At 36.9% G+C, this 16236-nt stretch overlaps 1 protein-coding gene across 2 annotated transcripts in view; it reads right to left on the reverse strand.

The window, feature by feature from the left end:
- The window catches only part of LOC132130472 (rap1 GTPase-activating protein 2-like), a 37193-nt gene extending 28826 nt beyond the window's left edge, over positions 1-8367 (reverse strand). For both annotated transcript variants that reach the window (XM_059542187.1, XM_059542186.1), the window contains exons 1-2: positions 8089-8367; positions 3164-3199 (exon numbers count right to left, since the gene is read on the reverse strand). In XM_059542187.1, coding sequence (XP_059398170.1) covers positions 3164-3199; positions 8089-8132 — 80 coding nt within the window. In that variant the 5' untranslated portion in view covers positions 8133-8367. The remainder of the gene's footprint in view (positions 1-3163; positions 3200-8088) is intronic.
- Between the last annotated feature and the right edge of the window lie 7869 nt (positions 8368-16236).

Here is a 16236-nt window from a genome sequence, read left to right on the forward strand (position 1 = left end):
TCAAAATTGAAAAGATGATACAGTTTATTTTAGACTTGTTAATTTAAGTACCACAGTGTGTTTTAAAGAATTGTGAACAGTTTACCTTTAGGATGCATTATAGACATAATTCCAAGAAAGAAAAAAGAGGAAATATTTTGGGAACAACACTGGGGGAACAACACTGGGGGAACAACACTGGGGGAACCCCCCCCCCAAATTTTATTTGTTTGATAAAATAGAAACAATGATGATAATAATAATAACATTATATTATGATATTGTTGTTATATATTTACATATTTAATTTATAATGTAAATAAGATTATTATTATTATTATTATTTATCCAAAAAAGCATTTTTTTATTTTCCCTTTTGTATTTTTTAATGATTTTTATTTACTGTAATATTGTAAAACAACAACAACAATTATGATTATATGATTATTGCAAATAAAAATTAAAATATACCGAATATTAGACGAATACAAAAAATTGCTTTATTAAAAATTGTATTCTAAAATACATTCCATTAAAACAATAAGACATGACTGATGCCCTATCAGCATGGTGGTTCAAAAATACACAGACTGTCCCTTTAAGACATGCTTAATGTGGTAAAAGCAACACTCTAATGATAGAGACACTTCATGTGACCTTCACATGTTGCCACGCATTTTACAATTAACTTGTCTAAGTTGCTGCAAATCAAAGAAAATTTACATTTACATTGAATCATTTAGCAGACGCTTTTATCCAAAGCGACTTACAAATGAGAACAATAGAAGCAGTCAGGTCAACAAGAGAACAACAACAGTATACAAGTGCCATGACAAGTCTCAGTTAGTCTAGTATAGAACGCATAGCCAGTTTTTTTAATAAATGAAAAGACAAGAAAAGGAAAAGTGCTAGTATTAGTTGGTTAAGTGCTGTCGAAAAAGATGAGTCTTTGTTGTAGCAAATGGCTTGTAAAAAATTAACTGATATCATACTCTGTTTAAAAACCAATAGACACAGCCTCAGCAAACTCAGAGCGAACATGTCCTGTTTTGGTCTATTTACTCATGGATTTGGTATTTTGTGTTGGTTTTTTAAGAGCAATACATACTGGTTTTCTTGTTAGCTTAGCATGCTTTGATGCCACATGCGTTGTGCAAGCACAAATCTCTCAGGTTTGATGTGTGAAACATATGTGTGTGTATGCAAAAATGCGTTCATCCACACGCTTGTAAGCAGGACTGAACAGTGGGTGATTGGTTAGATGTGGAGATCCCACCTGCTACCTCTCCACCTGTTTGCTAGCATGATCCATCACATTGTAGCATGATTCATCAGATTGTAAACAGAAATGTTCGAACTGGGTCTCAAATTCATCAGCTTCACTGAAAAGACCAGAATCTGGTAGAAAATGCAAATTCATCAGCTTCACTGAAAAGACCAGAATCTGGTAGAAAATGCAAATTTAATTTATTTTAAATATCGGGTATTTTTATGAATATTAGCCATATCATGAAAATATTATACTGTCTTAAAAGTATTGGCCAGAAAATTAATATCAGTTTATCCCTAATTTGAATAAATCAGTACAGACTTGTATACACTGAGCATTCTTTGAAATTAAGCAATACTGACTTTTTCTTCAATAATGTGCCGATGGTCTGATTTTCGTTGTCATTAAAGATCTGATTCTTTCAATGATCAAAATCGCTAATTAAAAACTCACTAAAAACAAAACAAAAAAACATTATCATACCAAAACCTTCAGTTTTATTTACATTTTCCCTCCATTCTGGCCCTTGCAACATATTGTAGCAGAACATACTAAAATTACCATCATGACGCTGCAGCAATTTGTGTCATTCTTCATTATATTTTAAAAATGACTCCTTTATGGTTTGCTAATTTAAATAAATTATACAATACCAGATGGTCTACACATACATGGTCTACAGACGTTAAGAACCCTAGTATTCACCTTGCCAGTGGCATTTCTAAAAATAGATATGTGGTCTAACACCATCCTTCAAACACTTATAAACACAATGGAAATATTAATGACCCTGGCCTTTTATCAGTTCACCTCAAAGCAAACCGTGAATTGGCCCTGTGAAGGCCGATATCAGGCAGAACCGGATCATTTCCATGTGTATAATCTGCATTCACGACCCTATTCAGGGTTATGCAGTGACACATGTAAGCAGAGCGACGCTCCTTTCCACTCTGATGCTCCAAGCACTTTACCAGACCACTTCATCAGAGCCTTTCAGGACCTTAAAGCCCTGTTTGTTTGTGTATGTGTGTGAGGATAATGCTGGAGTTGCATATGCACTCATGAATAATAAGCTGAAGCCTGTGAATGAGTGGATGGATGGCAAACAGGTGGAAGAGGAATCTGAACATTTTGCAAGACAGGACAGATTAACCCTTTAATGCTGTCAAGATAAAAATGCACCAGAAGATAAATAAATACATCAGGTTTCACTTCAAATATAAATTTTGGATAAAAGATTATGGTACATTTATTATTTATCCATTAAAAAGGATAATTTCAAGTCAACCAACTAATACAAACGAATTTTAAGTAGAATTATAATAAATAAATTTAAACAAGGCTATAATATATATATAAATTTTTTTTTTCAAATCAATGCAGTCACAGACCAAATAGTTCAAATGACTCACCTAAACTGGATCTTTTTGATTAATGAACCGAGAAGATTAATGAATCAGTCTAATGAGACGGTTAATAATTAACATTTGAATTAATGTCTGATTCACTCACTGCTCGTCTTTGGTCATATTTTGGACTTGAAAAGAGCCAATAACTAGTACTTTATGATGGTGGTTCACAAATGTAATGAGAAAACATCTCAGGAAATTAATGGTTCAACTAGTGTAAAAAGAAGAAATGTTGATCTAAATCCTAAAAGACGCCAAAAAGCTTACTATTTGTCTACTGATAGACAAAATGCTAAAAACCACACATACAGATGATGCTTTTCGCACAGGAACTAAGCATTTTGGTCACGCAAACCTTTACACATTACTGCCTGCAGTTTTCTTCTGAGCAACAGGCCTCTCATTTAGCTCTATTCATGAAACACGTAGAGAAGAGGATACAGACTGTCAGTTTTTTTGGGAGATGGAGAGTAGAAATGGGGTCTGCGGTGCAGACACTACTCACCGAGATCGAAGGGCACTAATGGTAGACTTGTCAACCCTGCATTTGAAGAGAAAAGACAAGAAAACATTTAGGATCAAGGAACAAGAATAGATGGCTATAAATTGCTTGGTCGACCCGTCAGCTGAACTGGCAGGACGAAAGGAACAAAAAAGGTTAAAAAAAAGGACATTTCTGAAATGTATCATTCCTGTGTGATTTTGTTGTCGACACGGCTAGCTGAGCTTAATGCCCAATTAAGGCAGACATACAGGAAAGGTCACCCACCAGCACTGACTACCCACAATATCACATCAAAACATAGTAGGGTTGACTCTGACTTTGTGGAAGGGTGTGCCCGTTTATTTTTACTCAGCTTGTTTTTGATATTTCACACATTTCTGTGTCACACACAGTTTCCTTTTGTCAGCAGAGTAAAGTAATAGTATTATATTAGGACCTTTCATCTTTAAAGAATTTTTTGATTCACAAAGACATGCTTCATCTCAATTTGTTTTATATAAATAAAATGTAAGTGATGCAACTATATTTATAGTGATGCACTTACAATGACCAATCTGTAAACTTTAACTTTAATATTGTAATAATAACAATGTTTTACATTGTAAACACACGCAATGTTTTAAAAAATAAAACAACAAGACATAATATGCATGTTAACATGATTTTAGTCTGAAGAAATTGTTTACCAATCTTTTCTGCTAAGTCATATCCAGTTTTACAATTTCATTGCCATGACAACATAACACTTACAATTCTACAGCACAATACACACGTTTTAACAGAAGAATTAAGTCTTGAAGAATTGATTGATTTATAACTTTACATTTCTGCTTTTAAATGCTACAAAAAGATGAAATTACAATATTTTGAATAGCCAACCATTATGAAGTACATTTACATAATTCATATATATATATATATATATATATATATATTGGGGACAATGCTAGAAATATAAAACAAAAATAATAATGATATAATAATACAATTATATTGTCTAATTATATTATTATTTTTCCAGTGTTCTCCCCTAAGTCGCTGTATGTCACTTGCAATTCTCTTGTTTAAGTCACTGATTTAGAAATTAGAGTTGAAATTACAACATTTTATTGTGTTGAACCTGGTATATAATAGATGCTATCTTTGGCATTTTTAACTATGAGAGCGGTTATGTGCAGCAGTCCGTGAGCGCGCTGCTGTCAACTCCCATTACAGTATGTAACTGCAGTTATTATGTCCCATGTTTTAAATCATACTAGACTGATTCCCTAAAACATATAACAACAAGAAATGGAACATCCTATTCAGTGGGACAATTTAGTGAGTGTTTGTTTGAAGATGCCACTTGGTTTGATATTTTGCAAAGAAACTCATCTATTTCAAGGGGAGAACTAAAGTGTCAAGTGTCCAAATATTAGCAGGAGACTGTGGAACCCAACCAAACCAACATATTGCCCAAGGACAGCACCTACAGAGTTCAAATGTACATGCAATATATATATATATATATATATATATATATATAGAGGGACATTTCCAGCTGCTGCACATGCCTTAGAGCATCAGACTCAGATAGGTTATAAATGGATGTCCAAGTGAGGACTGAGTTAAAGTGTATCACAGATGGAAAACACACATTTGCATGAGCATGGTGTATATTTGGTGCTGTGAAGCAGAGCAGACAATCTATCATCTCACTGTCCACCACAGTGAGGGAGCTTTCAGAGCTTATAGTGTAAAAATCAGATGAAATGTGGTGTAAGTGTACCTCACACACAGTATTCTCAGGTACTCAGTATGAAGTCAGCATCTCATATGATCAATTTGTGTGTGTGTGACAATCTGTTTGTGTGAGGGTACTGTTGAGGTGTCACTATTAAAAGCATGGTGTGATGGTGACTAGGGTGTGGTGGGGATGTGGGTAATTTTGAGAGAGGAAGGGTGTGGATGTGTGTGTGTGTGTGTGTGTGTGCGCATGTGTATATGAGAATTTCCCACAGCAAAAAGCTGACGCAGGCCCCCATATGAAGTTCTCATTTGTTTGCAACAATAACTACAGAATTAGTACAGCATATGAAATATATTCTTTTACAAATAATACATAGGGGGCAATACAGGGGTAACACTAGTGATGTTTCCATCCACCTCTTTTTATGCAAATTTTGGATTATGCTAGATGGAAACACCAAGATGTGCTTAAACTCTAAAAATGCACATACAAATATATTTTTTTGTTTCGATTTGTCTATCCGATAAGAAGATATGCACATGAACCATGACTGCAACACATTTACTGAATAAATTCCTTGATTCATCTGATTCACTCTGAAGCACAAGTAATTTATTACATAAAAAGACCCTACGTGACTTCTATTGCAGTAACTTCCATTTTTAGTAATATTTTGTGACAGGAAGTTAAGTTTTTGTTCTTACTTACTGGATGGAAATGGCACTTTATTGGCAAAAGTTTTATGTGATATACTAATTTAATGCACAAGTTAAAACTACAACTTTGGATGAAAGCATCGCTAGTTGCCTCAGCAAGATATCATAAACTTAACACAAAATTTAAACCTAACCTTCAGCCTAACACTAAGGCTACTATAACACTTAGGCTAAAGCTAAACAAACCTAACTCTTAGCCTAATGCCAAAACCTAATTATAAACCTAACTCAGAGAAGAAAAAAAACATAATTCTCAGCCTCAGCCTTATGATGGTAATTTTAGTATGTTCTAAATTACCTCAGATAAAATCTAACCTTTACTCCAAAGCCTAAATATAATCTGCATCTTAATTTTAAGGATAAAATTAACTCTCAGCCTAATGCTAAAATAATCTTACCTTCAACCCAACTCTCAGCTCATTGCTAAGGCTAAACTTAACCATCAGCCAAACACTAACGCTCAATAAGGCCAATCCTCAGCCTAATGTTAACCTTAACACACAAACCAACATCCTAATTCTATGCCAAAACCTAACCATCAACCTAATGCTAAGCTTAAATCTAAGAATATACCCTTAGGCTAACGCTAAGGACAAATAAACCTAACCCTTAGACTAATGCTAAGAAAAAACCCAATTCTCAACCTAACACCAAGTTGAAATCTAACTTTAAGGCCTGGTTTCACAGACAGGGCATAGGCAAAACCAAGATTAGGCCATTGTTCAATTAGGACATACAAGTAATTTTTATAAACATGCCTTAGAAAAAACATTACTAGTGTGCATCTTGAGACAAGACAAGGGCACTGACATATTTTAAGATCAATCAGTGCAAGTTTCTTTCAGCTGCAATAGCTCAGACTTACATTTTAGTCTGGGACAAGGCATCTTTGAAACCGGAGGAAAATCTATTAAAAAGCCTATATTTAACCTTCAGCCTAATTTTAAGGATAAAACTGTCTGCCTAATATTAAACCTCATCTTCAGCCTAACACAAAGCCTAAACTTATCAATTGGGTCAGTTATAAGGCTAAACAAACCCAATCCTTAGCCAAACTCTAAGCCAAAACCTAAATATCAACCTATCATAAAGTGCAATTTCCAGACAAATTCTGAATGTTGTCACACTCTATTGAACATATCAAACCAAAGAAATGGCCACATTGCTTTAAAAATGGTTAAAAATAGATGTGTGTTGTCAGGTAGAGACAGCATAATAAAGAGGAAGAGCAAGAGAGAAAGTAAAACAAGAGTGCTGAAAGCTGTAAAAGCCTCAGTGGAAAGCTGAAACTGTAGCATCATAAATAAAACATTTATTGCTCTGACCCCTCATAACCATCGCCTTCATATTCACAGTTTCCCTGTGTGGTGATACACACACACAACCAAAATATCATGCATAACAGCATGTTAAGATAAACATACATCTACAAAACAAAATCACAAACCCACACTCGACCTATACAACCCCACACTTACCCAACCTGTGACATCAAAGTTTCAAGAGGGAAGCGAAAAAGGAAATGTGAAATGCTCTTAAGCAGGACAGTGGTGAGAAATCATGCAAATGTGCACTCTAATACAACTGCGATCACTTTTAAATGATTTAACATTGTGGAAAATATTTAGCATCTTAGTCAGAGCATCATATATAAACTTATGTTATCTGTACTGTATTTTTTTTTGTCCAAACAATGAAAGTTTTGGACCCCATTGATTTTCATTATATGGATAAAACAAAGAAGAGACAACAAAACACATTAAATGCGCAAAATTTTCCGTTAAATTCATTCATTAATAATTATTCGTTTTTTAGTGTTAGTATTTACAAGTGTTAATATGTTTACAAGAGATAAACACATTGGTGAAGTTTGGCTCTGTATCAAAGTGTCTCTTGAAATAAGAGGAAACTGTGAATGCATATGAAAAAATACCTAATATTGGATTACATTACCACTTGAAGTAAACAATTCCAATATCTTCGTATTTTTCAGACAGAAAATATATTTGCTACTTCCAAATGTCCCAATCATATTTCACTCTGCGGCTATCTGAGAAATTGTCTTGGCTTATGATTCAGACTAATAGGTATCTGTAACAACTTTCCTGGCCCATATTAGAAAACAAAGAAAGAATGACACTTGAACAATGGGCAGACCCAGATGACTAGATGCCTTTTGATTAATTTGCATGCTACTATCACTATCAACTGTTATGACACTCCTAATATCTTCTCACATAGATGTCACACAGAACTATTTCAAATCAATATTCTGATATTCCACAGTGTAAATTGTGACACATTCATCTTAAAAATCAATGCAAAAGCCATCATTGGAGAGTGCAAATGAATGCAGATTAAAAAGAGCACATGCAAGCATGCTGACAACCATAAATAAACACCAGCAAGCACATCACAAGGCATCTGGCAGACATTTCCACATAGCTGACAGCTGATGCTGTTCCACAAGAGCAACATACCATCCAAATCCACCGAAGGATACACTCCTCTTCCTCCTCAGCATGGTCACTCTTTATTCGCCTCTAACTCCAAATCGTCTTCCTCTCCCTCCTCACTGTCTCTCTTGTATCGTCCCTCTGTGCTCGTGTTTCAGTATCTCACAATCACTCTTTCTGCTTCCTCACTCTCTTGTGTGCAACTATGAAATAATTTCATTCTCCACCCTCTTTCTCACGCTTTGTGCATGTGTATGTGTGTGACAGTTTGGGGTTCTCGCACCTGCTATGTCACTCCCTCTCACTTCAACGCACAACTCCACACATGTTCAGAGTAGAAGAGAAGGTGGAGGAGGAAGAGAGGAGGGGCTGAACAAAGTATTATTATTTTATTTATTTCATTCAGTCTACTGTACTTAGACCCTTCTGGGCCTTCTGTGTGCTGGAATATAAAATATGAGATATTGCTGCCTGATAAGGCCTTAAGTGAAAGTGATTTTAAAAATAATACAGTGAAAAATGTGAAACGTGACATACAGCCAAGTATGGTGACACATACTCAGAATTCATGCTCTGCATTTAACCCATCCAAAGTGCACACACACAGCAGTGAACACACACCCGGAGAAGTGGGCAGCCATTTATGCTGCATCACCTGGGGAGCAGTTGAGGGTTCAGTACCTTGCTCAAGGGCACCTCAGTCATGGTATTGCCGGCCCGAGACTCAAACCCACCACCTTAGGGTTAGGAGTCACTCTAACTCTCTAATCATTAGGCCAAGAAATTGTGATAGAACCATATCACAATCCTTGCCTTTTAGTCTGTTAGCAAACTTAACTATATTTTTACCAAAATTAAAATTAGGATAATGGAACTCATAAAAGAATCATGCATGAGGATTTATGTATATGGATCATACCCTGCATGAATTTTGTGAAATGGTTTTGCATTTGTTCTCACAATACAACATTATCATAAAAAGACTGGCAGTTATGTGATATGTGGATCTAAAATGTGCCCATTATGAAAGCAGTAATTGTGCCAAGATTTACTAATAAGAACTGCATTACTAATAAAAATTACATTGGTGCCCCCTTTTGGCAAGGTTCATTTAAACCATTGATTCTTCCAGTGACAAAAAAGTTGAGACTTTCAGAGGTCATCAGAAAATTACAGGCTTTTAAATAATTAAGGTAAACATAAATCTATCCCTTATGAGCCCCAAAAATAAAACAAATGCCATTCTGAAAATAATCGAATCTCAAGACATTTTGAGAATATATGCATTTTATTCTATTGCCGTGCATTACTTTAAAATGGATCACAAAAATACTTTGTAGATGTGTAGGTCCGATGGAAACAAGAAAATAAACGTAATTTCACTGCGAGCAGGGTTCGAACGTGGGTAGGGAGACCCCAATGGATTTCAAGTCCAGTGCCTTAACCACTCCTTGAATGCCTTCCTTCCACACATATTTTATTCCAAAAGCTCAAATTATTAACCTATTAATAATAATACTTGCTGCAATATGAAAGGCCACCTCGATTTATATCACAATCTCACCCAAACATACATATTATATCCATATAAATGTAAAAATATAGATTTAAGAATACATTTAGAAAAAAATACCTGCATGCAACTTAGGTTTGAACCCAAATGCCAAAAAGACACATCAGTGTGTTTTATTTTACTTTCCTCCACGTTATCCGAAAATGTCAAACTGACCAAAATATGTTTCATGTTTAAAGGATATCAAATTTTTCTTAACCTTGATAAAATAGTCATCTGTGCGCTTCTGCTCTTTTTAGGACTGTGACCATGTGGTTTCACACGTGACTATGTTTTGGCCAATGACTGTTTTGCCCTGTTTGGACCGGTTAGAAGTTGTTAGGAATTAGACCACTGGATGTTAGGATTGTTAGGACATGTGTTAGGAATTATTTTGAAAATGTGTTAGGAATTGTAACAAATCGTTAGGAATGGTTAGGCTGTCCGATCGCTGGTGGGTATGGCCACACTTCACCAATATTGACTAATAATATTGTAAAATATATTATATATTTGATAAAGTAGTAATTAGAAAATTCCATCTGACTGGCTGCAGCAATCCCGGTCAACATAGATAACCTCAGGCTCTGGTTTGCCAGCATTCTGGTAGCGTCTAACGACACCCTGGCACAGCTCCTCCAGTGCTGAGCCTTCAGCTGTTCTCAGAACACTGTTCAGAACCTGGCCGAGCTCATTGCCAATTTTGGTCATCCATGCAGCCGTGTCCCCAATACCACCAGCCAGCTTTTTAGTGTTTTCTGAAAAACTAAAATTTGGACATAAAGACATTCTGAAAGGCTTAATTATACATGTTCTTCTTTTCGTTATGGTGAATTACAATATATATAACACAAATTCACACTTTTTCATCATTATGATGAAATTATATCTATTCCAATTACTCACCATGGATTGCTAAAAAAAAAACTCATGCTCAAACCTTTATATATTGTACCTTCGTGTTTTGTATGTAATCACCCCCTTCATCTCGTCCAGAAGGCTGAGGATGTCATTGGATTGGACAGTCTCAAACCACTGGGCAAGTGGAAGTGGCTTGAATGGTGCAGGTGCGGAAAAGGCAGGTGTCGTTGCAGATTGGACTAGGGCAACTTTTCTCAAATGATGCTCACAGTCAGAGAGGTACTGGATGGCCCATCGTGCCCACTCCTCACTGAGGACTTCTTCTACTGCTGACTGGAGGTAGGAGGAACTGTTACAGCTGTTCCTTGGCCTGAGGAAGGTCACATATTCCTGTCCAGAGTGGTCAGCACCTCTGGAAACAGGGTCCTGTGTGCCACATCCAGTTGTGAAAGGATGTCCTGGCTCCATGGGCATTCTGGCAACTTGCATAAACTGCAGCGTCGATAGTCCCCACCCACCAGGTAGTAGCAGCTATCCATGTCGATCACCTCCCTGACCTTCGGTTAGTTCCCTGAATGCTGATTCTTCCGGCCACAATGGGGGCATTTAAGAGGAATGCCCCACATCCTCATTGGTGGTCACAAGAACATCCTCTGTTGGAAGTACCTTGGGCTGCTTGGGCTGCATCGGTGGATAAAATCAATTTGCCTGGATCTTCTGCCTCAGCTGACCTGTGGGCTCATAGAGGCACTTGGCAATCCAATCTGGTGGCTGGATGACTCTCTTGAACTGACTGGGAAGAAAGCTCTCCCAATCAGTAATAGCCTGAGGCAGAGATGATGATGGCTGCAGTGAGGGTGCTGGATATGAAGATGGAGTGGGCTGTAGAGATGGAGAGCGCTGTGGAGGTGGTGATGAGGGCTGTGGAGCTGGAGAGTGGTGTGGATGTATATCATTGATTACGTTGCATGAGTGCCCACTTCTGGCAGAACTCTTGCAATGGGCTGAACTGGAATGTCCTAAGCCCTAGACCACTTAGAATCACCTATTAAGTTGGCTTATTCTTTTACATTTTTACCCTTACAATTTTGTTTGGTGCAGCATTCTATATGTATATAGGTATGCTTTCGCTGCCTTTAATGACGTCAGGAGGCAACTCAGGGACATTCCAAGCATACAGTATGGTCTGATATATCCTGCTTATTTTTCCTTAACTTGTGGCTGTAGACAAGGCTGTCCTTTATCTCCCCTCCTCTTTGCTTTTGGAATAGAGCCTCTGTCTATTTCTTTGAGGTCTTTCCCCATTTTAACGGCATTACGCGTTCCCGTGTTGAATTTAAACTTTCTTTATATGCTGACGATCTGCTATTGTATGTCACAAATCCGGTATAGGGGCGTGCCATGTTATCCTTTCTTTTTTTCATAGATTTGGTTTGTTTTCAGGATACAAGATTAGTGAAGAGCGAATGCTACCTGGTCAATGCCCTAGCACTACAGCTCTCTCAATCTGATATTCCCTTCAAACTGAGTCCTTCAGGATTTAAGTATTTAGGGGTTCATGTGGCCAGGTCCTACACATCTCTTTATGCTGTAAACTTTTCTCTCCTATTAACTGAGATTAAGGCTAATTTCGAAAGATGGGGTTCCCTCCCCCTTTCCCTGATTGGTAGAATTATAGTGGTTAAAATTAATGTCCTCTGAAAATTCTTGTTTCTGTTCCAGTGACTACCTATATTTTTATCTAAAAGTTTTTCCAAAAGCATTGATTCAGACATATCTAATTTTCTGTGGAATGGTAAGACTCCTAGAGTTAGGCTAAAAGTATTACAGAATTGCAAATTTGATGGTGGCCTCTCTCTACCAAACTTCAAAGTTTATCATTGGGCTATCAATATAACTAAAACTATATTTTGGCTAAAATTGGTCAACATACCTTAGTGTCAGTTGGAAATTCAATCATGTCCCTCGTCCTCTTTACTGGCAATACTGGCTGGCATGGCTTCAGTCAACCCCTCTGGCTTTACTAACAACCCAGTGGTCATTTCCACATTAAAGATATGGTTTCAATTTAGGAAGCATTTAAAATTTTTTACTCCCACCACATCAAGTCCACTGTTGAAGAATTATGCATTCAAACCTGCATTTACTGATTCTATTTTCACTTTATGGCATGTTAAGGGTCTGAAATATTTTAAGGATTTTTATAAAGACGGGGTTTATTGTTCTTTCACAGATCTAACTAGCGAGTTCGGCCTCCCACCTTCACATCCTTTTAGGTATTTTCAAATCAGGAAGTGTGTAAAATTTTTATTTCCTAATTTTCCACAAATTCCTCCTGAGCAGACATGGGACAGTCTTTTACGATTGAATATTTCGCAAAGATCTTTAATCTCAAAAGTCTATTGCACTATCCAGTCCTATGATGACTATTTAAACACTAGGACGAATGATACATGGGAGAAAGAGTTGGGTCTAGCCTTTGATGTTGACTGGTGGGACTCTATTTTAAACGGTATTCACAAAACCATTTAAAAAATTTAAACTGCATATTTAATTTTGAACTCAATTCTAGTTGACCGGTATCTTTAGGCTCTCCTCCTGTTTGCTTTGGTGTGGCGTGATGGTCCGTGATGGTCAGATTGTTAACAGCTGGTCTATGTGGTTATACAGTGCAACAACCTCAAACATAGCTTTTCATCTGAAAGATGTATGTAGTAATAACTTTACATGGCCGTCCAATCTAAAGTTAACCTAGAGAAATGTGCGCTTTTCACCTAAGATCCTCAACAACTTCTAAAGCTGTGTAGTTGAGAGTGTCTTGACCAGCTGCATCACTACGTAGTATGGCAGCACTACTATAAGGGACTGCATACGTCTGCAGAAACATACACACACGACATATGACATCAAAGAGAGTAGATGCTCCTTATGCTTTTGAATCGCTCTCGCAGTACTTTGATGTCATAAACCGATCGGTCTTGCAGTGTGCAGCGCCGGTTCAAGTCGAACAAGCCTAACCGCAGTTTAAAAAACAAAACAGCATGTCCCAATATAATAATACCCTACTAAAGCATGTTAGCAATATCAGCTTATATAACTAGTAGCTAATGTAAGCATCTTACCTGCTGCACTGTCTGCTGCTTTCTCGTCGTCAGACCGATAGCCCTCCTTTCACTGGTGACTTTGTGTTTGAGGCCACAAATGTTACAAAGCTGTCATTTAGTTGAAGTTATCACACAGTCCCCGTTCAAGCCGCTCACTCGCTCTGTTTCATTACAGAAACAGAATTACATTACAATTACATTACTTTCATTACAGTGTGCTCCTTAGCACTGGGAGCTCCCTCTGCTGTCCATAAGGTGCCTCTGCGCACCAGCCATTTCAAACCCAGCCTCCATTATTTGGGCCACGCCTCCTAACTTGCATACACTCCTCAATCCCCAAATGCCCAATCCTAAATCCCCAATCCTCAATCCTAAATGGCTAAATGATTAAATGCCCAGTCCTAAATAACCAAATTCCCAATCCTAAATCCCCAAATGCCCAATCCTAAATCCTAAATGGCTAAATGACCAAATGCCCAACCCTAAATAGAAAATGCCCAATCCTAAATACAAAATGCCCTATCCTAAATACCAAATAAATTTTCGACTTGGACTTTAAGTTTCAAATTTAGATTTTTAGATTTGGTTTAAGACTTTTGGTTTTAGACTTTTAGTTTATAATCTGACTCAATAATTCCTCCATAAGAAACAGCAGTAAAATATGATAAAAATCGCAGAAAAAGTTGTATGACTTTGCTCAGTGGAACCAGACGATAGGCTTAAATTATTATGTTTTTTTACATTGTATGTATTTATGTGTGTGTGTGTGTGTTTAGTTTGTATAGTGTATAGTTTGTGTGTCTGTGTGTAGTTTTACACTGTCTAGGCATTCATTGTGAAATGGAAAGTAAGGCTTTCATTGCTCAGGGAAACTTATTTTCCTCACTGGCTATATGACAATAAACGCTTTGAATCCTTTGAATCCCTACTTTGCATTCAATGCATGCTTTTTATCAGTTCATGCATTCTTTTGGCATGGACCATGGCATTGCATGCATGATCTACTGTTTAACTGTTTAACCTCCTTGCATTTTCCTGTTTTGAGTCTATAGATGTTTATATTTTATATAGATGTGGGAATGGTAAAGAGATATGAGCGTCAGACCAGGAGACTCTTTCTGGGTTTACTCCGGACTGTAATGTGTATGTGAGGGTTTACTCACGTTTCACCCTCTAGTTTGCGGCTCGAAGTAGGCCTATAATACATCGTGTGTACACTCACTAAACAAAGAGTGGCAGCTTTTTAGTGGTTATGAGCACTCTTTGCAAGCATTCTAGTCTATAATCCTTTTTGAAACTTAGAACTTTTTGGCCACACACACATTGCAAAGTTTCAGGAATGAGGTCTGCATATTTATGCGGGATTGAGCCTACTCTAGAAGTAGCAGTGCTTGACATAGTGATAACCATAGCAATAGATGGTACAAAATATGTGAACGTGCATTAGAGCACCCTCACTAATTTCAAAAACACCCTCAGTGATTATTTCTGGAACCCGGATGATATATTTACATTACATTTACATTTATTCATTTAGCAGACGCTTTTATCCAAAGCGACTTACTGATGAGGACAGTGGAAGCAACAAAAAGAGCAATGATACATAAGTGCTATAACAAGTCTCAGTTAGGCTAACACAGTACACGTAGCATGGGCTTTTAAATAATATAATAAATAAAAAGAAAACAGATAGAATAAAAAAAAGAATAGAGCCAGCTAGTGTTAGAGGTCTTTACCAGAGGCAGCCTTACCTATGTTTCACCCGTTTCAATTGAAACGGGCCCCGCCCTCCAAGGGGGCCCCCAACAGAACAGGAAAATCCCATTCATTTTCTCCCTAGGATATTGATTTTCAGACATAATGTCTAAAGTGGTCTCCAACACGTCGCTCGCGAGAGTAGCTCGTGACCTGATTGGAGGTAGCTCGAGGGCCGTTCAATATCGCGTCTTTTGCACGCTCAAGTTCATTATTTCAAATAATTGAAGCGACGCGCTCATTTTTTTCCAGGCGCAACAAGTCAACATGAAGGATGGGGGTGCACCCAAACTACGGGTGTTTTTTTCTAAATAAATCTTCTAGCAGAGCTACAGCAAAGAGTTTTTCGGTGGTGGAAATCCATTAGCTATTAAAACTTCTCTGTCGTTGTGGAGAGCGCATGGTGCATAGCAACGACAGACGCCACGGGAACCGAATTTTACTATTAATAATAAAAGATAAGCTAATAATGTGCATTGTAAATGTCAGTATTTTGTTTTTTTTTGAATCATTCTTTCTATAAAAATGATTTAAAGGCTGAAATATGCGAGGTTTATCTTTTTATAAAAACTTTTTTGTCAAAACTTTATTTGAACGTGTACATGTTAGATAACATGTTGCAAGACACTCATTTCAAATTTGGCCATCATTTTTAATGTTACTATTTTAATGTTCATGTAAACAAAAAGTGCATATTGATGGTAAGTTTATTTGTTATTTGGTTTTCTACATAAAACTTGGTGAATTGATTTTATTGTGTAGTATTAGTACTTTTTGAACAGGATTATGTGATAACCATGCTCATTTTGGTCACTATAATCATGAAATTACATTTTCATACCATTTTATCTCTAGTTATGATGCACTATAAAATCAACAATAATTATGTGTTTTTACAGT

This window comes from Carassius carassius, chromosome 47 (assembly GCF_963082965.1).
Source record: "Carassius carassius chromosome 47, fCarCar2.1, whole genome shotgun sequence".
Taxonomy (NCBI): Eukaryota; Metazoa; Chordata; class Actinopteri; order Cypriniformes; family Cyprinidae; genus Carassius; species Carassius carassius.